The sequence below is a fragment of the Hippopotamus amphibius genome, chromosome 10 (assembly GCF_030028045.1).
Source record: "Hippopotamus amphibius kiboko isolate mHipAmp2 chromosome 10, mHipAmp2.hap2, whole genome shotgun sequence".
In the NCBI taxonomy this organism is placed as follows: Eukaryota; Metazoa; Chordata; class Mammalia; order Artiodactyla; family Hippopotamidae; genus Hippopotamus; species Hippopotamus amphibius.
The window spans coordinates 32829180-32852645 of record NC_080195.1 but is presented as its reverse complement, the minus strand read 5'-3'; the positions used below and the strand labels follow the sequence as shown (position 1 = coordinate 32852645).

Sequence of the window (23466 nt, the reverse complement as noted above, 5' to 3'; positions counted from 1 at the left end):
CTATAGAGACAGGAAAGTATAGGTTGAGATATAAACCAGGCAGGGCTTGATTCGCGGGTGGAAATTCCACCTCTTAGAGGCTGAAATAACGTTTATGCACTAGCAACATTTTTTGGAGTCTGTACTGTCGGTACATCACTATGTCACTGGAAATGCAAAGAGGCATCCTAAAAGAGAATATACCCGGAAAAACATTCATAAGACGTAGATAAGGGCCACACAAGTGCCACATGAATAGGGCAAGTGGTCAAACTACAACAGTTGAGGAAAGGAAGTAAACGTTAAGGTAGTGAGTGAGAGGGTGGACTTTAACAGGTAGAGCTGAGATAAAACGAGGAGTGCTGGGGAGAACGCTCTAGCAGATAAGAAGGTCCAGTGGCAGGAAAATGGTTCCCCACAAAATGATTAATTATTTGGTATGTCTTTTCATTTGTCATGTACTTCCAGGGAACGCAGGATAATAAAAAGTGTGACTCCATCTCTGTCTCAGGAGTTTAAACTGGATGAGAGACCAGACAAAGAAACATCCACGCAGGCAGCAGAGGACAGGCAGGCCGTGAGAAGTGCTCGGCTGTAAATTCGGACGGGCGTAGGGCGTGGCGACGAGACAGGTGTCTGCAGGAGACCGCGGGAGGCTCCAAACTCAGACGTGTGCCCCCAGACCGCTGCGTGAACCCGCGCGGGCCTCACCACCGGGCTTCGCGGGTCCCTGCAAAGACGGCTCTGGGGAGGTCCAGCAAGTCTCCCGGGCTGTGGAGCATGAGGTCATTGCGGGGAAAGGGCTCGACACGGGCGTCCAGCTCCGCACCCGTCCCCCCCGCCTCGCGCCTACTCGCCTTCCCGCGAAGGGGCGGCTGTGTGGGGAGGAGATGCGCGCAGACGGCGGGCGATGCGGGCAGGCGGCCCCCTCCCCGCCCAGCCCCCGCCCCGGTGCCGGGGAGTCTTCGCGGGAGCGGGGCGCGGGCACCGCGGTGCGGACGCAGGCTCGGGGGCTGGAGACACACACGGGCGCCATCTGAGTTCGGATCCTACCGGATTTCCGCGCCGCGCCGCGCCCGCCCCACCCGGGCGCGGCCCTCCGCTTCCCCGGCCGTGCGATGGGGACGCCGCCGCTCCGCCGGCCCCGGGCGTCCGCCCCGCCGCGCCGCGCGCGAGGCCCGAGCGCGAGCCCCCGGCCGCCGGCCCGCAGCCCCCGCGATCCTCCTCCCGCTTCGGTGTCGGCCTTTTGTACCGGCCCCACGTGACCCGCCCGGCCGGCTCTTCCCTCCGGCCCCGCCCCGCCCTCCGGCCTTTCCCGGCTCCCGGCCCAGCTCTTCCCGCTCCCCGGCCGCCCCCCCCGCCCCGGCCCGCCCGCGCTGCCCCGTCCTCCCCCGCCCGCCTCCCTCCCGCTTCCCTCCCGGGCTGTTCCCGCGCCCTCCCCCAGGCGGCCGTTCCCTCGCGACGCTTCCCCTCCCCCCGCGGCTGTTCCGCCGCCTCGCCGCCCCTCCCCCCGGCCGGAGCTCACTGTCTCCAAGATGGCGGCCGTGTCAGTTTGGGGCATCTCCGCGGTCCGGCCCGGGGCCCCGGGAACCCGCCGCTCTCCCTCCCCGGTAAGTAGCCGAGGGGCCGCCTCCGGCCGCCCCCGGCCGCCGAGCCCGAGGCCGAGCCGCCCCGCGGCCCGCCTCGCCGCCTCGCGGGGCCGGTGGCCGCTGCAGGCCCCGGCGCGGCCTGCGCCGCCTCCCGCTGCTCTGCGCCAGGCCTCGGGCTGGGGCGCCGCGGCCGCCCCCTCGCGCCCGGCCGGCGCCCGGCTCCCGGCTCCCCCGCCCCGCGGCCCGCGCGCCGCCCGCCGCCGCCGCCGCCGCCGCGGGCCGGGCCCGGCCGGGGAGCCGGGGGACGGGCAGCTGGGAGGGGGCGGCGGCGGCGGCGGCCCAGGCCGCGGAGCCGCGGGCGGGCCGTGCGGGTGGCCGGCTCTCCCTCGGGGCGCGCCCACCGGCCCGGCCCCTGCGCCGCCCGCCCGGCCCGCCCGGCCCCTGCGCCCGCGCTCCCGGCGCTCGCTCTCGGGCCGTGCGGCCGCGCGGCGCGGGGTGACAGGCGGCCGTGTTGTGGTGCGGAGGGCGCACGTGCGGCGGCGTGTCCGCCCGGCTGTCAGCCCCGGCGCCGGGGGCGGCTGTCAGCGCGGACCCGGCGGGCCCCGCGCCCCGCCGCCCGGGCACCGGCCTCCGGGGCGGCCGCGGCTTCGCCGGAGCTGCGAGCGCAGATGTGCGGCTCTCAACTCTTTCACGTGATTTCATTGTTAACTTCGTGCCCGGGTTGCGTTCCCGTCCGGTGGGAGCCACCGGCTCCCCGCCGGCAAGCCGCGGGCCGGTGCCCTGGGAAGTTCTTAAAGTTTCTCGCTCTTTAAAAAGAGAGCGCGAAGATGCGCTGGGGGGTGGGGGATGGAGGCCGGGGAAGGACGGTCGGAAGCGAGCTGCGCTTTCTCTCCAGCCGCCGCCGTGCTTCCCCAGAGTTAAAGTTCAAGTCCGCAGACCCGGAGGGCCGTGCGGAGCCCGGCCCGAGAGACCCTGGGCGCTGTCACTCCTCCCACCTGCGAGCTTAATCGGTTGGGACGGACCCAGCCTCGGAAACTCGGGCTGCCGCTTCTCATTTCGTGTAGCGTGAACGCCTCCGTCGTGAACTTTCTCGGAGTAATCATACTCTGATTTCTGTCCTCTCGAGACTCTCGCTGAAATGAAGCTTCGCTCTCTCGGGGCGGGGGTGGGGGGGGGTCCTTTTCACTCAGCTGATTTAAAAATAAGTCTCGGCTCAGGTTTGAGTGTTTACTTCAGCCTTTGCTTTCTTATCAGAGACGATAGTGCTGTCAGTTTCTTAATATCTGTTAGGTTTCCTTTTGATTTTAGTGGCCCTCTTCAGAGTGATGACTGCGGGAGCCATTTTTCCAGCATTGTTTATGTTGTAACGTAAATGCTCCCCAGAACAAGAGGAGTTCTAAAAAGCGTGTAGGTAAAGTGAAACTTATTTTTGGAGGCAAAGGAGTTATTAGATTCAGAATTCATTATTTTGGTGATTTTAAAAAAGATTTGTATCTGCCAGATTCTTTTGTCTGAACGAATGTTGGCTTTGATCCTGGAGCGGCAACGTGTGTGTATGTGTGTATGTTTGTGTTTTATTCATTAATGTTCATTTCAGGACAGCAATCTTGAATCTTTATGAGATCCTGTCCTCTTTAGGTTACACACGGGCAATACTGTTTTTCCTGTACTGTACATTTGATATGTACTGTGTACATTTGATATGTAGTGTGTATATTTGAACCCAGTGAATCTGGGCCATTCTCATTTCTAGTTTCACTATCTGTTGATTGGTTATGAACATTTTGACAGTTGTTGGACTCCCTCCAATATACTGAATGTTGTCAGGAGAAGCTATCAGCATGTGATTCTTAAAATTTGCATGAAATTGGATTTTAAAATTCTTCAAACACTTTTTTAACACTTGCCTATTTTCAGTGTTTTTGTTTCCATTTGGAATGTTTCAAGTAATATTGTACTACAATATAAACTTCGTTTGTGTAAATTTTATGTTTCTTTTATTGTAAAATAGTTAAAATTTTCTCAGTGGTTTTCTGCCTATCATATTGACTGTTTTCATCCAGTCTGAATGTGTGGAATTTTGAAAGATGAAAGATTCACTCTTACTTTCATTGCAGGCTTCTTTCTGCTAATCCAGATACTTGTTGAAGTGCTGGATAGTTTCTTGGGGAAAGATGTCAAGGAAGAGTTTCAATTCTTAGACGGAGGACCAGAGATTGTGGAGTGCTGAATAGCCAGCACCCCTCTGGTTAGTTGTAGCCTAAGGTCATTCATAGTGCATCTCGTCTGGTTTCCTCATTGTATGCTAATTATTCACCTTTTTTTTTTCTTTTCTTCGTTATTCCAATGGTTTATGTTCCTGATTGTTTTGAAAGTTGATAGAAACCTGTTCAGACTCCTACAGGTGCTCAGTGAACACTCGCTGTTTGAGTGCTTTAAAGACTAGGATGTTTCAGTTACAGCTTATTTATAAAATGGACCTTGATAGAAAACTGACCTTATTTTAATTGTTTTTCAGGCATAAGATGCACATTTTTCTGTTGGGAATGAGATGTTCTTAAGTTCTTACAACTTTATGAAGAGACCCATGTGTGGTGCTATTGAGAAATTTGTTGGGAAGTTTGAAGACATTTCAGATAACAGGTTGTTTTGGTTTCTAAAGTAAAAGTGGGGAGGCACTCCGTTTTGTAAAAGGAGGAAGGACTCAGGCCAGAAAACTTGTATGCTATGGTTAACTGGTTCCCAGCCTCCGGGAATGTTGTTTTCCATGGTGTAAAACTTACTCAGCATCAGGATAAGGGATAACGACTCTATGGATATACAGAATCCTTCATCATGGTAAAACTCGCCAACCCGCTGTATACGGAGTGGATTTTGGAGGCCATCAAAAAAGTAAAGAAGCAAAAACAGCGTCCTTCAGAAGAAAGGATATGCAATGCAGTGTCTTCATCCCATGGCTTGGATCGTAAAACTGTTTTAGAACAATTGGAGTTGAGTGTCAAAGATGGAACAATTTTGAAAGTCTCAAATAAAGGACTCAATTCCTATAAAGATCCTGATAATCCTGGGCGAATAGCACTTCCTAAACCTCGAAACCATGGAAAATTGGATAATAAACAAAATGTAGACTGGAATAAACTGATCAAGCGGGCAGTTGAGGGCTTGGCAGAGTCCGGTGGCTCAACTTTGAAAAGCATTGAACGTTTTTTGAAAGGTCAAAAGGATGTGTCTGCATTATTTGGAGGCGGTGCTGCCTCTGGCTTTCACCAGCAGTTACGATTGGCTATTAAACGCGCCGTTGGCCACGGCAGACTCCTTAAAGATGGACCTCTTTATCGGCTCAACACTAAAGCAGCCAGTGTGGATGGGAAAGAGAGTTGTGAGTCTCTTTCCTCTTTACCTCCAGTGTCACTCCTTCCACATGAAAAGGATAAGGTAAGAACGTCCATATGTATCATTGTTCACGGAGCTGATGATATGGCATGCTACAAAGCCACATTTCTAGGAAGTTCAGTAGAAGTGATTGATATTTGTGTTTGGGGCCTTTTGTGGAATAATCACCCCCTGTTTTTTATTGGTGAATTCTAGGTGTGAAAACTCAGTAGATGCCAGTTGTTCTGATACTTTGCCATAGTTGATGATTAAAGTGTAGAGTATTTCTCTGCCTAAAGGAACATATTTAATTTTAGATTAGAATTAAAAAATAGCACACAACTTGAAAACTTTTGCACAAAAGTTCTTATAACACCTTACTGCTGAAGTTGATGAGGAGCCAAATGCTGGAGACACTAAGAACCTATCTTCTTTCTTTTTTCCACTTTGTTGGCGATTACTAGACAGGAATGCGACTGATTAACCTGACCACAGTAGTGGCTGAGCAGATATAGCAATTCTTATTTATGCTGTTTGTATTCCAACTTTTGGTCATATAGTACCTTTTGCTTATGATGAAGTCCTGAACATTATTATTTATGACAGGTGTAACTGCATGGGTCAGGAATACAGTAGCCTATGTTCCTAAAGTTGTGGGGAGTAGGCAGTCTTGATTCGCAAATGGTGTACCTTACTGTGCTGTGTTTTATGCCGTTATTTTGTGCAGTTGAAAGTATGTCGTCTTAGCAATTAATCTTGACCCTTAAATAGATACTTGGGATGAGGAGAGTTTTGTTACTAGCTCCTTTTTACGTTGACCTGGAGTCGTAGCTGTGAATTTATTTCAGGTGCTCTGAATTGTAGTTCTTTGGGGAGTGGTTGTACTTTAAGTGGTTGCACACCTTAGTATACGCCAGTAACATCCTCTTCATTTTGCTTAAGATTATGGAGGCTACTTCTAGGATGATAAGATTCTGAAGTTAACATTGAATGTACTTTAAAATATTTGAGATTTGATCTAAACTCATTGCAGTTAATAACTCACCAGTTTTGTTTAAATCGCGATTGAAAGTGAACTTTTTTTTTTTGATGAAGGTTTTAGAGATCTATTTTAGGGTTCAATATTCCCTGTGAACTTTGAAATAGAAGCGTTATCTTAGTTATTACCCTTAAAGTGATTCTGATGGAGTCATGAAGTAGTAGGCAATCCCATTCATAACATGGCTCTGTATCATTGGAGCATTTATTAAGGGTGCAGTGTTGAAAATTCAAGGTGGACAAGTAACTGAAATACTTTATTCTGCAATTCAATGCTGTAAGGACTCTTACCTGTAAGAACTGGTTCTTGATCACATGGCTGAAGTTAAATGAAATATAATGATTGATTCCAACAACTGTTATCAAATGATCTACAGGTTTACTGCATGGAAACAGGAAATAATTTATAGTCTAGAATGACTTCAGTGTCACGTCTGTGAATTGGGTTTTATAAATTCTTGTTAGAACACCTGGGTGCTTGTGTGTATTATAATTTCCCTTGCTTGAATTAGATATTTTAATTTTTAAAAATATTAGCCATACATAAAATGTCAGTCTTGCATATTTTTTTAAAGGTAGTCAATATAGTACGATGTAGGACAAAACTGAGTCCTATCACTCTAGGATTTTACTTTTGAAAGGGACTTTTGAGAACCATCTAATCCAAGAGTCCTTATTTTGCCGCTGAGCCTGAGACCTTTGCATTAAAAAAAGTTTAATTGAGTAGAGATCTGCTGGTGTCCTTTGGTTAGAAATATCTCTTGTTACATAACTTTACTATATAGTATTGTTAGCGAAAGTAACTAAATTTGGAAAAATTGAGTTTTGTTGGATAGACTTCTATGTATTTGTACTGGTCTGATTGGGAAATGCATTTATGATAGTATCTACAAAATTAGGAGTTGATGAGATCTGTTGTATATTTTTGAATGGAGTCTTGTTTTCAGTGATTAAGTTTTCTGCCTGACTTTCTCCAAAGATACGAAAAGCTCACATTAAAAATCAAAATATAGTAAACTCTAGGGCAAGGAATTGTTCCTCCTATGGACAGATAATGTTCGTTCCTTTTGTTGTTCCTCTTTTTTTTTAAAAACTGTCCAATCAGTTTCCACTTGGAATTGATTGATTTGCTGTTTTGAACCTAGATATTCTTAAAAAAAATTATCCAGATTGTGTTTGACAGTGGTGGAGGAAGGAAAGTGCAGGCTGGAAGTAGTTTCACTTTTAGGCATTAATTCAGCAAATAGTTTTTGAGTGCCCAGTGTGGACCAGGCGCTCTGCTGGGAGCTGCAGTGGCCGTCCCTGCTCTGGAGTGCAGGTGTACCTACCCGGCTGCTCAGCTGTGGTGAGAGATGAAGTTCAGGGCCTATGGAGTGGCCTGACCAAGTTCCTCTTTACTTTTTTCTATATCAGTTCTAACTTTTAATTTATTTTGTGTGTGTGTGATATTTACCTTTGGAAGGAACTGTATGTTAACTTCTAAGCAACTGAGTGGTTTTTGTTTTGCTCTTTTCAGTGAGACAGCTGTATAGAAATATTTTCAAGTTTTTGTGAAGACACTTGAACTTTTGTGTTTTCACATATTAAATAGTAGAATCTGGAGATACTGTGATCTAAAAAAAAAAGGTTTTATCCATGTTGTAAGGGAAATTTCTGTGCTAACTTTAGGGTGTGGTAGTTTATGGTGAGTTTATTTGTTTAATGTAATGATATGTTCATGCCGTGTGCCAGGCGTTACTTCACAGCCGTACATATATTAACTCATTTAATTCTGATACAACTCAGTGAGATAGGTACTGTTATTTTACAGATGACGAAACTGAGGCATAAAAAAGGTTCATTTACTTGTCCAAGTCACAAAGATATTAGGTGACAGGGCTAGGTTTCGGACTTGGGCATTCTGCCTCCAGAGTCTTTGTTAACAGTGATACCTACTGCCTCTTGGGAGTTGTTAGGTATAACGCCTGTCATGCACTCAAGTACACAACTGTAAATGTGCTTGGTGTTAACTTCAAGGCACATTCTCCAATTGTAAAAGGACATGTCCCCCTGCTCCCCTTTCACTGTTTGCATCCCCTTGTTCTCTTTCATAGAGTGAATTCTAAAATTGACTTTGAACCAGCGCTAAGAATGTATCAGAAACCACAGATGATGAGTAATCTAGTTTTGTACACCTGAGGTCCATCAATCTAAAAAATAGTTTGGTCTACATAACTTTTTTTTTTGTGAAAGATATTTTCTGTGTTTATTAATTTCCATTTTAGATGTCACTGAGGTCTTCTGATTTGTATTCTGGGATTAGTTGCATGGCTGTAATAGAGTGCTTTCATTTGGGACAAAATGTTGCTTTCCCTTGAATTATGGGATATAGGTGAGGGTGACTGTGTAACTGGCTTAAATAACAACTTTCTCTTTGCAGATTTCTTTTTTTTTGAAACACAGGTATTATTGCAAGATAATTTGTTCATTTACTTATTCGTTATTCAGCAAGCATTTGAGTGCCTATCATGAACAGTGCTTTAGGATTTAGGTCCTGTTGGGGATTAAGGCAGATAGCATAGAAATGTGAAATAACTTTTTTACAGCCCTTTTTTTAGTTCATGAAATATAACTTTTAGTTTTTTACATTCACTGTTTTTGTTTTTTTTGAATCTCTAAGAAAGAATGAGATGCTTCTTGGGTGAGGCTAATTATTATTTGAGATTCTAATGGTCCATTAAAAGAATTACTTTGGACACTGAGTCTTGGAAGGATCTATTTCCCTTTCAGGAATAATTTTCACCTTCGTTTCAAATTTCTGATTTCATTTTACACACAGGATAATTTACTTGAATATCTATAGCTTATGCTCCGTATTACTGGTTCAGAAAACTATGCCTCTGTAATAATCAGCCAAATCAGGAAAGTGTTGTTAACCTGTGGAGTATTGTGGAACAGAATTGTATTTTGCTGAAGCATTCCAGTGGGAAGGGAAGAGAAGATATTGTCAACTAATGTTATTGTTTAGGTTATTACCCAGCTAGGTGACTTGGAGCAGAAAGATAAAATGATAAATTACTAGCCTACTAATATGTTATATCGCAATTCAGTAAACTCTTAGTAGAGTCTGAATTTTTTTGTGTAACTGGAACTTGACATTTTAAGTTCATAGAATAAATGGGGCTTTGACAGGAACTTTGTATTTTGATGTAGAGATGCTGATTAGAATAGAAATATGTTTTCAGGTTATGAGAGTTAAGAATGATAGTTTTGATTTAGCTATTTGGAAATAGTCTTTATTATTGTAAAATTGTTTCACATTTTATGTGTTAGAATAGTGGTATGATAAAATTGTTTATAAATGTAAGCTGGGTAATATCGTTTTCAGATATTTTGTTGCTATGATACTTCATAGTAATTGTCCATGCTGTTAAATTCAGGGGTATGTTGACTGCTTGGCAGAATGATTGTCTGCTTAAAAACACATACACACACACACAGCAAAAAACTGGACTGCTTAAACACACACACACACACACACACACACACACACACACACACACACACACACAAAACCTGGCCCCTGCAAAAAAAAAAAAAAAAAAAAACCCGGAAAGCAGAGATGCCTCAAGTTGAGATGAGATAGGTTTGTAGTAAAAAGTGGAAAAAGTTCCCAATTTGCAGTTCTTAATGAAAGTGTGTAAGCAAGTATTTTATAGTATAATTTTTGGGAAATTAATTTGCAAGTTTTAATTCTTACATCGTGGGGGAGGGAATGGAGGATAATGCCAACTGTATCAGTCTTTAAGTGAAGAAGGATTATTTTAGCGAAAATTATCCTGACCGTATGTAGTGGACTTTATTTTTCAAGTAATGGGAAGAATACAGTGGCATGAATAATGTAAATTTTGTAATGTCACCAAGTTTGCAACTGACTGGTCTCAATTATATTTTCTTACGTTATAATTAATTACGTTAATTATAATCACAATAATTGTACATTTCTTACGTCATTGTTTATACCATTTTTTGGTGACTCTTACATGTCTTGGATCCTGAGGAGAAGCTGGCTAGAAATAAAAATTTGTTATTAACAGCTCGCTGAGGTAGATTAAATGTAAGTGTGGTTAATATAAACTGACTTTGTCTCAGCCAACTGTTTAACAAATTTAAAACAAAACAAATTTAAAAATAACTCAGGCAGAGATATGTTTGTAATATTTGTTTAAATACAATCGGTTGTACTTTTTCTGGTCTTCTCGTTAGCCTGTGAGCTCTGTGTGCTTTGGTGGTTTTCAGTTCATGACACACCCTGAAAGAAAACTTGAGCTACTAAAGCAATCTTTGGTTTAGGCATTGCTGATCAAAACTTCTATACCCGGTGCACGCAGCCTGAGCATTTTCCTTATACTTACACTTGCTAGCATTTTACTCTTTCTTGGGCTAACTTCTTGTAAACTGATGAAATAAAGGGAAGAAATTAACGAGGACATCAGATAGCACTACAAATTGCTTCGGGAATAGAGATCTAGATGATTTAACCTCTTTCTTTGCCCTGTATCAGGAGGCCAAGGGAATGGAAGCAGTTGCTTGTAGAAACCTATTAATAGCTAACATTTGTTAAAGCCTGACAATGTGTTGGGCACTGTCCTGAGTGCTTTAACATTACTTTCTTATTGACGTCTCAGAAGAACTTTACATAGTTAAGTTTTATAGACATAATACATTTATAGAATAGCTATTTAATAATACAAGTTTTCATTATGGCTTCTCATAAAACACCAAATGGAAAATAAATGTATGCAAAATACATTATCTTTCTTCTTATTCTGCTGCCTGTTTTTTATTCAGTTCCTGGGGACACATGGGCCAGCACCTTTTTACATTATACTCTCTGTTAATACTATGAAAGTAAATAGATAACAGGAACTGTGTGATGAATCTGGGAAAAAAAATATTGTATCATTCCAGGCCTCTTGAAGTTGTAAGAATCTCCTTCACAGATATTTTTTCCCTTTCAATTTAGAATATTGGAGAAAGTGTATTTACACTGACATGGTTCTTAGCTATGTGAGAGGATTGAATCTAGGTGCCAAGTTTGCTGGTTAAACTAGAATTAAAAATTTTTTTTCTAGTGAACTGGGAAATGTTTTTTAAAATTATAATAATGAATGCTTTTCATGCTCTAGTTTGAAGTTTTTGAAAGAACCAAATAAGTGTTGCATATAGGAATCAATTAAGAGCCTCCTTCTGGTAAAGTTGTTTACCAGTTGGCTACTCAGGGGTGGAGTCAGTTCACAAAGGATCTGCAGCAGATGAGTAAACCTGTAGCGACTTCACCCTTCTGCTTTTCCCAGCTGGAGTAGGATTAGGACTCATTCAGCTGCAGCTGGTTCCCAGGAAAATCTAGGCTGTTTCTTCTGGTATTTTCCTTTGACAGGAAAGTCAAAGTTCCCAACAGATGGCTTTCATCAGCACTGCACATAACTCGGTAAATTCAAGTCCAGAGAATTACTTTCAACTTCATTAGGGAACAGGTGAAGAAACAATTCATAGTATGGCACTATTTGGCTTAGGGTCAAAATTAAGCATAGAGATTATAGGAGTGTAGCCTTTAGATCTGCAGAATGCCATTCTGGGTCAAAATAGTATTTAAGTGCTAGCAATTAAAGAGAAAGACCTGCTAAGAAAAAATGAGTCTGGCTGTAGTGTTGAGTAAGGTATATCTTTTGATTATGGTATATTTTATATATTTATATTTTGTATATTTTATAGTTTATGTTAATATTTTATATTAAAGTTTATCTTTTTATTAAGGTGTATTATTTTTATTTTGAGTTATGCTTACAAAGTATAGGTAAATTCTTAGGGGAGAAGAGAATAGAATCAACTGTATTTTGTAGAACTTGGAGCCAGTAGCAACTTGGATAATAGTAATTCTAATCTTATTTCACAAATCGAGAAACTGAGGGCCAAAGAGGTTTAAGTGTTTTGTTTAATGCCACAGAGCAAGTTTATCACATCTGGGAGAAGTGGTCGGCCCTTCTCGGTTTTGTGCTTTTTTCATTAGGCTATAGCATTGCTTTATAGTTTTAGAGAGCAAAGAGCATAAAATAAGGTTGTTAGAAATTTCTTCCTTAATGGAAACCATAGGATGAACTCTGGTGTAGAGAATTATGGTGATTTTTGTAAACCACAAATATGTAAATCTGCTTGTTTTGGTGTTTGAAGACTAGAAAGTCAAAGCAGTTTTTTTTTTTTTATTTTGGAAAGACTGCTTTCTATGACCCAAATTAGAAGAGTTAGAAAGTTTTCTTCTGTTTTAGCTAAATATTAGGAGAGCATGTTAAATTACCCTAATGCTGGGAAATAATATATCTACTCTTTGAGTTTTGAAAAAAATATCCGCTTCCAGTTAAGTCTGATTTTCAGAAAGTCTACATACAACACAGATGATGTCTGAGTGACTTGGGTGATTGGTTTGAACTTAAAATATTTAAGACTGAGATAGAAAGTCACAAGCCTTTCTGTTAACTAGTGAAGTCATTCTCATTAAAGGCATTAAATGTTGGTGGCCTAGGAGTGTACAGTGTCTCTCTCACTGTTATGTCAAACCTTCCAGGGAAGGCGGCAGACAGCAGGTCGTTTGTCCTTTTTTGTCTTTATGACTAATGGTTCATCTCTGCATTACTTTTTACTTTGCTGTAAAACTTAGCAAATAGACTAGAAAGTGGCAAATAAAGGTTAAGATTGGGGACAGTTACTTATGAGATAATTGGGTAGAGTAATGTGGCACTGTTTGGTTTAGAGTTGAAATTAAGCATAGAGATTATAGGAGTGTAGCATTTAAGTGGTTTTAAGATTATCGGTAAAACTTGTTAAGGAGAAAATGACTGCTGTAGAAAGACAATCAGGCAGCCCCAAAACTTAAAATCTTTGTACGTGTGAAAGACAGCTGATTTCTTTACCTTCTGTGCGGAAGAGGTAGAGTCCTTGTACATAAGGTTATTATCGTGCTTATACTGTAGGCTGCCTTTTCCTCCAGGGAGTTGTGAACTGTAGTTGACCTAGAGAGCTGTTGTTCAGTGTTGGTTTTCAGCTCTTTCTGCTTGGTAGAGTGCAGGTTTGTCTTTTTTCATAGACATTGGCCACAGTGAAGCATGTAACTCCTGAGTTTTCTGGAACCTGTAACAGAACTCTTGGAAACATTATTAGCCGTGCGTGTGTGTGCAGTGTGATGCTGTGCTTCAGTGGTTTCCCAGCCTTTCCAGGCAGGACATCTTTAAATATCGGACATAGGGTTTAGATCCTCTTTCACTGTTTTCCTGCTCTAGTTATTTCTTCTCATGCCAATTCTTTTTCCTTTAATTCTGCAACATAAATCTGAAGTCCCATTCTTTCTGAAGTACTTCTTGACACTAAATCCACTTTAGAGTTACTTGAGGAGCCTTAAAAAATAAACACCAAACCAGTTAAATTAGACTCCAGCAGTGGGGCCCAGATTTCAGTTTGTTTGTTGAGGTCTCCATGTGCATCTGATATTCAGCCAAGGGTTGAGAACCATCGCCCTAGTGCTTAGAACCAACATGTCCTGAGGTAGTAACTGGCTGAGGAAGTCACAATTGCCTAGTACTGAAATTCAAATGCAGGAAACGGCATACTTTACACCTACTCTCATGAATGCACTTGGAAGCCAGTGTACCTGGAAACCTGAGTTTTGTTCAACTCCCTGACCATAACTGCCCTAATTTTCCACCTTTCTCTCTTCTCACTCTTGCTGCACCTGCTCTTGTATCTCATCAAGGTCTCCCATAGGGTATGTAGTTCAAAGAAGGTTCCCTATATGATTCTGAAGTCCCCCCCCCCCCCCCCCCCACGTATGCTTCTCTCCTAATTGCTTGGTCTTATGTTTTATCATTGCAGTTACTTGCTTTACTCCTGCATTGAATTGGCAAACCCCACCCTTGAAATTAAGCCAACTATTCTCTCCCTGCTTCTCTGTGGGACTCCATCATTTTGAAGAAAACTGCACAAACCCACAAACCGGTAGGGTACCATTTAGAAGTTTGTGGCCTCAAATCTCAGCTCTGTCCTCTGCTTGGGGATGTGGGATGTATGTCTATGTCTGTAGTCTGTTCTCTCTGCAGCAGTTCAGTATTCCCTCCAACCCTTTTGCCTCTCTCATTTTCAGCAGATACTCCCATATCCTTCTTCGTAGAGAGAATAGAATCTCTCTGACGATATGAGCTCATCCAGCTTTACCCCTCCTACACTACCCTAAATACATTTGTACTTATTTTTACCCCCTTCACTACCCTTTCAGAGAATGTGAGAGAAGTGTCTAGACGTAATCTCTCTGTTTATGTGTGGGATCCTGTTCTCTCCTGCCTTTGGAGCCTTGTTCCATCACTAGTGTACCATTCTTTTCACTCTTTGCCCCTAAGCATGGGGGAAGCCTTTCCCATCAAATTAGAATAAACAGACTACAGTGCTCCAGGTTCTCTCCATCTACACCCTGTCTCCTTTCCTTCATTTTGAAACTTCTTGAAAAAAAGTCTATAATTGTCCCACGTGTGTTGCAATCTGACCTTTGGCCCTAAACACTATTTGAAACAGCTTTTGTGGACAGTTTTCAGTCTTTATCTTACCTGACCTCTCAGCAGCACTTAACACTTGTTGACTATTCTCTCTTCCCTTGACCTCTGGGATAATTCTTTCCTAGGTCTTCCCCGACTCATCTCATGTTTCTGGTGATTCATTTGCAGTCTACGGACGTTTTATTTTTTGCTTGTAGCTTACATATTGGATTCCCTAAGGTTCTGTTCTTTGTCTACTTATTGTTTTAACCTTCCTGAATTATCTCTAGCTGTAGCATCTCTATGTCAATGACTCTAAATTAATATCTTAATTCAAACCTCTCTTTTGAGCTCTGGACTTACATATCCCACTCTGTAGTGTAATGTCTTATCTTAGTCACCTCAAATTCATGATGACCCAAAGGGAGTTTATCATCCTCCTCTGGCTTGCTCTTTTGATTTCTTGCTGTGGTGAGAGGCATTGCCTTTGCCTCTGATTCCTAAAACAGGAACTTTGGTGCCATCTTGTACACCTCACTTGCACCTCTTTTGGATTCAGTTCTAGTCCATCCCCAGTCTTTTCTCGTCTGCATCTTGTCTTTAACATTTCTTTTAATGAACCTCTTGTTCATTCTAGCTGCTACTCTCTTGGTGCAGGTCCTCATCGTTTCTCTTCTGACTTACTGGTTTTCCTTCCTCCAGTCTCATCTCCTTCCAGTTCACATTATTGCCAAGAACGAGCTTATCAAGAAGCAATTAAGAACACAGGCTCAAGAACCAGACCATCCAGGCTTGCCTCTCATGTTGGCACTATTTGCTTTATGACCTTGGATAATTTGCTTGATCTTTGCCACATTTCTTTCTGTAGAATGGGGGTAATACAGTGTCTGTCTCATGATGAAGTTGTGAAGATTTAACGAGTTAATGTACACCAGTGTTGTCTAGTGGAGCCTCTGTACAGTGATGGAATGTTCTACACCTGTGCTCAAAGCAGTAGCCATTAGCCGTATGTGGCTCTTGAGCTCATGAAATGTGGCTGGTTGGATGTAGAACTGAATTTTAAATTTTATTTAATTGTAATTTAATTGAAATAGCCATATATGACTAGTAGCTACTGCATTGAGCTACACATGTCTAGTGCTCTGTAAGTGTTACCTATTACTGCCTTTCTAAAATAAACTCTGCTTAAGATCCTTCAATTCCAAATTCTGTGGCATAATATGTATATGATTTTTAACTCCTTTACCTCCCATGTTGCTCCAGATTGTTTGCTGCTACTGCTTCATGTGCCCTCTGTTCTATACCAGTGGTTCTCGAAGTGTGATCCTAGGACGAGAGGTAGCAGTAATGTCACTGGAAAACTTGTTTGAAGTGCAAGGCCTGCTGAATCACACACTGGGGGTGGGGTCAAGCAGTTTGTATGTTAAGAAGCCCCCCAGTTGATTCTGATGCGTGCTAAGGTTTGAGAACGGCTGCACATTCCAGACTACTTGGAATTCCTCAGGTCTGCCTTGTTTTCTTTTGCTGCTGGGTTTTTCTCCTGTCTGGAATCCTCTCTTCGACACCAGTTAGCTCTTATTTAACCTTGAAGACTTAGCCTAGGCATGTCCTCTGTTTCTTCCTTGTCACCCATCCTGCTTCCAGGCTGACTTAGAGAGGTCTCTTCAGGCCCTGATGTCCTGAACACCCCTCCTTCACAGCCCATTTTACACTGTATTGATAGTGAACTTAGGATCTGGTTTTTCATCTTTATACCCCACCTGTATAGCACAGTGTCTGGTGCTTTGCAAGTATTTATGGAACATCTTCTAGGTGCCAGCACAGTGATATTGTGAAGGAGACACACAGTCCTGTAATTAACACACACAGTGGTAAGTGCTCTGATGGGCTGAAACAGAGTGCTGTGGAAACACAGAAGAGGGGGTGGGGAGAGTTAGGGAAGCCTTCTCAGAGGAAGTCACATGTGAGAGGTTAGAAAGTGGGGAAGCCAACGGGTGGGGTGGGAAAGAGAGTGGTTCCTGCAGAGGGAACAGCATGTACAAAGGCCTAGAAGCAAAACATTGTGGGCCCATAATACATGTATAGTTGAACTTGAATGAATAAACAAATCACATGTCTGACTTTCAGATTTTTGTTTTGAAGTTGCTACTCTCCCCAGCAAACTTTAGTTTTAGCATTTTATGTTTCTGTGTTTTATAAGCAGCTTTTATATTTCATATCATGCTTTCTTTGAGCTGATGGTTAGCGGTTTGATAGGGTAACCTCCAAGCCAGCAGGATACATTTATCTTTTTTAAACTTCCTTCCTTCCTTCCTTCCTTTCTTTTTGGCCTTTTTATGGTAGAAGAAAGAATTTATCTGAAGAATTATTCTACAGGGTAACACATCAGTGGTAGCAGAGGTAAACACATTCCTTTCATCGTGTAAGAGTAGGCCAAGATTTTAAGCATGTGACTTCAAATTTAGGGCACTGACAGTACATCTCATTAGGAAGGCTGAAAGGCGGCCGCTGTGACAGCCGCAGCTGCGGTCACTTCTGTGGCCCCGCCCTGTGCTGGCCCTTTCTGCTCTTGTTGCTGCCTAGGCTTCTTGTTGCTCTCAGTAGCCCTCCACTGTAAGAGCATCAGGGCCTTGGTTCATGTGCTATGTAAGCTCCCCTTTCGTAGCTGTTGAATACCTGCTTTTGTCTGTATGGGACTTTATATACATACTTTTTAGTAAAAAGTCACCTTTTACTCTCTTTGAATGCTTTACAGTGGGTTGGCTCCATCATCTACTAACTTTGAAGAAAGATAAAAATACACAGTTTTGTTTCTGATAACTTCAGCTACGCAGAGAACTCAATTTTAGCCAAGAAAGCTAGAGAAGGAAAAAGGGAAATAAAGTCTTTTCCCCCAAAACTTTCTATGGGTGGTAATAACATGTTCTGAAGTGTGTTTCACAGATTAAAAAGAATTTTGCTTTCATACATATTTTCTTTTGACATGTACTTGTAGTAAGGTAGGCAGCCCAGGTGCTGTGGTGGCCAGGTTTTGCTTATGCAGAATTGTATGGTTAGTTAAGGGAATAAATAGAACTAGAATCAGGTCTCTTTCATTTCATTAGGCTGCCTCTTGTTCATGAAAATGACAGGCATTAAAAAAGGTGGGTCCTTCTTCAGCATTTATTACATACATCTGTTAAACCATTTATCAAGTCATACAATCCTTGTATCTAGGTCTTGATATGTTGTAAGATGCTCAGAAAATGTTTGTTGAATGGAAACTGTCAGATTTAAACTGGAAAGTGGAGTGATAGAAATTAGGTTGATTTTTTTAAAAGTGTTAAGTCTCCTAGTAAACTTAGAAGCAGAACCATTTATCCTCTCAAAATATATAGATGAAAGGAAAGAGGGAGAGTTTCAGATGTTTTCTGCAAATGCTTGACACCTCAGCTGAAAAGTACCATTTGCTACTTCCTTCAGGGTAATATTTGTCCTCTGTTACCCGTTTAGTATTTTTAAAAGTTTAAGAAATTGTGTTTTGCCAATAGATAATACATTCATTAGTACATAAAATTTAAAAAGTACAAAAGAGTATTCCATGAGAAGTATGCTTCTAACTCCAATTTCCTAGCTAACAGGTTCCCTTCCTGGGCAGCAGTCAGTGAGTTTTGTTTCTTTTTTATTTTTCAAAGAGACTCTTATGTGTACATAAGAAGTCACTTTATATATGCATTTTTTTCTTGTATTTTTTTTCCCACAGTTGATAGCATATCTTTTTTTTATTTAATACTTATTTTGGCTGCACCGGGTCTTAGTTGTGGCACATGGGATCTTCATTGTGGCACATGGGATCTTCATCGTGACGTGCAAGATCTTTTGTTGCGGCATATGGGCTTCTTTCTAGTTGTGGCATGCGGGTTTTCTCTTCTCTAGTTATGGCACGTGGGCTCCAGAGTGCATGGGCTCTGTAGTGTAGAGTACATGGGCTCTTCAGGTGAGGCATGGGGGCTCAGTAGTTGTGGTGTGTGGGCTGAGTTGCCCCGTGGCATGTGGGATCTTAGGTCCCTGACCAGGGATTGAACCCTCGTCCCCTGCACTGCAGGACAGATTCTTTACCACTGGACCACCAGGGAAGTCCCCATAGCATATCTTAGCATACTGTTCTGCAGCCTCCTTTTTTTCCCTCCCTGCTTAATGACATATCTTAAGTGTGTGGGACTTCCCTGGTGGTCCAGTGGTCAAAAATATGCCTTCCAGTGCAGGGGACACAGGTTCAGTCCCTGGTCGGGGAACTAAGATCCCACATGCCACCACGGGGCAACTAAGCCTGTGTGCTTTAGAGCTCATGTGCTACAACTAGAGAGAAGCCTGCATGCCACAATGAAGAGCCCCCATGCCGCAATGAAGAGCCCCCACACCACAACTAATACCTGATACAGCCAAATAGATAAATAAATAGATATTAAAAAACAAAAACAAAACTTTACAGGGACTTCCCTGGTGGTGCAGTGGTTAAGAATCCGCCTGTCAACACAGGGGACACAGGTTCGTGCCCTGGTCAGGGAAGATCCCACGTACCACGGAGCAGCTAAGCCCGTGCACCACAACTACTGAGCCTGTGCTCTAGAGCCCACGAGGCACAACTACTGAAGCCCGCGCACCGAGAGCCCATGCTCCGCAGCAGGAGAAGCCACTGCACTGAGAAGCCTGTGCACTGCAATGAAGAGTAGCCCCAACTCACCACAACTAGAGAAAGCCTGCGCTCAGTAACGAAGACCCAACACAGCCAATAAGTAAATAAGTAAGTAAATAAATAAATAATTTATAAAAAACAAACAAAAAACCCTTTACTTTACATGTCACTATGTGAAGTTTGGAGGTATTCCCTTGTGTGGTGTGCCATAATTTATATTGCCAGTCCCTTGCTGATGGACATTTGTTTCCAATTTTTTGTGATTACAAATAGTACTTAATTAAAAAACCTCCTTTGTACATTATTTTACTTATATCCTAGAAGTGGAATAATTGGGCAGTGTGTGTGTTTGTAATTTTGATATTTCTAAATTTCTTTCTGTAGAGATTCACCCACAGTGTATGAGTGTACTTGTTTCCCTACACCCTTGGCAACACAGTCTTATCAAACCTTTTGATCTTTGGCAGTCTGATAAATGAATAATCATTATCCGTTTTTGACTCCATTCTTTCACTTTCATTGGAGTTTGCTCTTCCAACCCAGTGATCAGAGACAACCTCTGATCTGTGTTTCTACTAGGCTGTCTTAAGCCTGAATGCTTGAAAATGTACAATTTTTAGAGGTCATTGTAAATGATTTTTAACTGTTACTTTGTTGCTGTAGGAAATATCTAGGTATTTTTGCTGGATCTCTCTTGTAAGCAGTAACTTACGCTGATAGATTTCTGTTGTGTAGAATGAACCCCCCCCCAATAAAAATCTTAGCCTGTCACTTTTCTGCTGATGGCAAGGAACAGATGATTTAGTGTGACCTTGTCAATCTTTTTGAGTGCTTGTATTCGAAAACTTTATAATTTTGAATAAATATTATATGCTAGATATTACATTTAGGTCATAACAACCTTTTAAGAAAGGTCATCTGTTTTATAGAAGAAACAAGGCGAGTGATATGTCCAAGATTGTATAGCTTCAGTATACATGCCAGAACATAGAGGCTCATAGAGTGGGTCAAAAGAAAAAAGCACTGTGAGTTCAGAGTTGAAATAAACTGAAACTCTGGTAAATTGGTGCAGTGGTTTAAAGTACTCCCAGAATTATTAAAACATTAATTCTAATTAGTTTAGGGCTTACATGTAGGAGCACGTATCTTGACCCCATCAATTACTTGTTGTTTGATCTTTAAGTTACTTTACCCTCCATGAGCTTCAGTTCCTTTTCTGTAGAAGAGAAGTTACCACCACTGCATCCAGCAACTGCCTGTTAAAGACTGTTTTAAGCCCGAGCAGGTCATGGCTCCAGTGCCTCCCCCCCCCCCTTTTTTTTTTTTGGCCTTTGCTTTCAAAAATAAACAGCAGGAAACAGTGCTGATTTCCCTCTCCTTTCTAGAGTAAAACACCAAAACCAAACCAAACAAGTCAATTTATTAACCCACAAAATATTGCCATTGTACTTTAAAGACTGAAGTTTTCACGAACACTTTATCAATTTTAACAAGACATAGAGGCAGACATCTAGATAGCTTAAAAAGCATTTTTCACATAATCCATTTACGTTAAGGATGGATGTTCTCTGGTCATATTCTTTTGGAATAGGCAAAATATTTGACAGCCCCTCATTTAGCCCTTTTGTTTAAGTAATAGCATCTCTCTCTTCCCCTAGTAAAAATAACAGCCAAAAAACAACCCTCGCCACCCCCACTCCCCTCAAAGTACCCCCTTTGTTAAAGATGTCAAAATAAGTCTATATTTTGTATCTTGAGGTTTAAGATTAGAGTAAGGATGAAGCCTTAGAGCTTTGGCCCATATCAAAAATCAAACTAAGGGCTTTAATGTAATTAAGCACCATGCTGTATAGCACTGCTTCTCAGATTTTCATCTGGGGATCTTGTTAAAATGAAGTTTTAGATCTTTGCTGAAGCCTGAGATGTTGCATTTTGAACAAGCTCCCCAAAATTCCACTGCTGCAAAGAACACACTTTGAGCAGCAAGTTTCTGTAGGACGGAATCTCTCCTTTACACTTGACTGACTGTCTTAAGTCATATGTGTATTTTCAGATATTCATTCAGCAGATTTCCGCTGAATGTGTGTATGTCCCAGGCATTGTGCTAAGACTGGGATTAAGGGGATGCTGGATAGACAGTCTGCTCCCAGCTAAGGGAAAGCCGAGGAAATCAGAACAGGTGTATGAAGTTGTGATGGTAAAGTCCAGGGAGCTCTGAAAATCTGAGTACAAAACTGCTTTTTAAACAGGTTTATGAAGGTAACTGAAACTAGGTTGTCTGATGTATTGACATCTAAGTTCCCAGTAGGCGTAAAGTGAAACTCTGATTGAACTGCTTGTCCTTCTAAAACAGATGTTGGCAGACTTTTTTGTTGTTAAGGGCCAGGTAGTAAATATTTTAGGCCTTTGTAGGCTCTATAGTCTCTGACCTAAGCACTCAACTCTGAGCAAAGCAGCCACCGGCAGTATGTGAACGAACGCGTGTCTTCCCATAAGACTACCTATAAAACAGGTGGTGGGCTGGACTTGGTCTGAAGGCCGTAGTTTGCCCACCCGGCTCTAGAACAGCACTGTATTACACTCAGTTGTAAGATGTGTTGAAAATAATTGAAAATAAAGTAAGGAATGATTTATTTAAAAAATTGAGGTTGTTACCTGTGTAATAACATCACTGATTTATTTGCATTCAGGCATGCTCTCTTGGAATATGAGTTGTACCTAGGGATACTGTATCCTGAGAATATATCATGCGTGTGATTGTCATTTGTCATGTATCATCGGGAAGAGAAAGGTGAAGAATTATAGTTGATACTCCTAAAGAGTAGCACAAATGCCTATTTCCTCCTTTTCTTATATGGGGAAAGAAGCTGTGACAGGTTAGAGGGGTTAGGGAATTTCAATATAGCTATATAATGAAACATTTCCATAAGTCACTTTTCTGGCCAATATTGAAGAACATGTAATTTCTGGACCAGAAGAGGATGACGTTCTTGGGCACTCAAATGAGTTATCATCATTTAGGTAGTGAATAGAATTTGGGTTCTGGAAAACTCTGGCTTTCTGGTTTCACCACTTAACTAGCTGTGTGATCTTGGGCAAATAATTTAACCTCTTTGCCCCTGGATTTCTTAGTGGGATCATGATACTGAACACAGTTTTGGAGATGATAAGAAACACTGTTTGATAGCACTGGTAAATAGTAGGCTCTCAGTAGATGTTACTTTCTCTCCTTTCTGACCTGCCTGAGGAAGATTAAGAAAAAATGTTCCTTTCACATAAGAATGTTAAAATTTCTTGGAGGTAAAAAAGTAAGAGAGGAGCATATTCAAAATAGCATGCAAACAAATGTAAGACCTTTTAACAGAGAGGTAAGTAGGTAAGAAATAGCATTTAATTGTGGAACTAAAAGTCTTAGGAATTCTTTCAATTCAAATCCATGTTTTTACAGATGAGAAGCGATTAAATGACTTCCCCTAAGTGTCTCTATGTTGTCTTTGTATATAGGTAGAGAAGGAGACTCTCTTAACATTCATCCATTAACCAGATATTACTGGCTCTTGATTAGGAATTTCTTTATCTCTAAGCTAAATTCATCTGTTTCATTTTAAGCACCTAATAGCTTTCTTTGTTTATTTTGAACCCTTGGTAAATGTAGACTCAAATAATTTTCTGACTTCAACAGAGGTGAGGAGTAACTATCCTGACTATATTAAATAGTCTTGATTTATTTAATGTTGCTACTAGGAACAGTTTTTTTAATGACATTTTTGTAGCTCTTTTAACTTGGATTTTTTTGCAGACCTAAGAATTTACAATACTGTGAGTCTTTTTGAATTGCATTAGTAGAAGGGAAAGGAGATACTGAATCCTGAGAAGCCAAAAAAAATTATGCATATGTGTTTTATACATGTATAAAACAGTTGCTGTTTAGCAGCTTTAGTTGCACTCCTGTATCTGCCTCCTCTTGCCTTAGCTCAGTGCTTTTCTGTCTTGGGTTATTGCGGTTGTCTTTCAACGGGCTTTCCTTCATTCACTCAATAAATAGTTAATGATATCTGACATGGTAAGTGCGGCAGATTGAACAGTGAACCAAATGGGTAAAAATCCCTGCCCTTATGGGGCTTATATTATCTAGCATAGCGGTCCCCAGCCTTTTTGACACCAGGGTCCGGTTTCATGGAAGATGGTTTTTCTGCGGGGGTGACGGGGATGCTTTCAGGATGATTCAAGCGCATTACATTTATTGTGCACTTTATTA

General features: G+C 42.0%; 1 protein-coding gene across 1 annotated transcript in view; it reads left to right on the top strand.

Annotated features, from left to right (window-relative positions):
* The first annotated feature begins 1453 nt into the window (after positions 1-1453).
* KAT6A (lysine acetyltransferase 6A) overlaps positions 1454-23466 on the top strand; it is a 113752-nt gene continuing 91739 nt past the window's right edge. The window contains exons 1-2 of the mRNA XM_057696940.1: positions 1454-1589; positions 4087-5003. Of these exons, the coding sequence (XP_057552923.1) occupies positions 4404-5003 (600 nt within the window). The 5' untranslated portion in view covers positions 1454-1589; positions 4087-4403. The remainder of the gene's footprint in view (positions 1590-4086; positions 5004-23466) is intronic.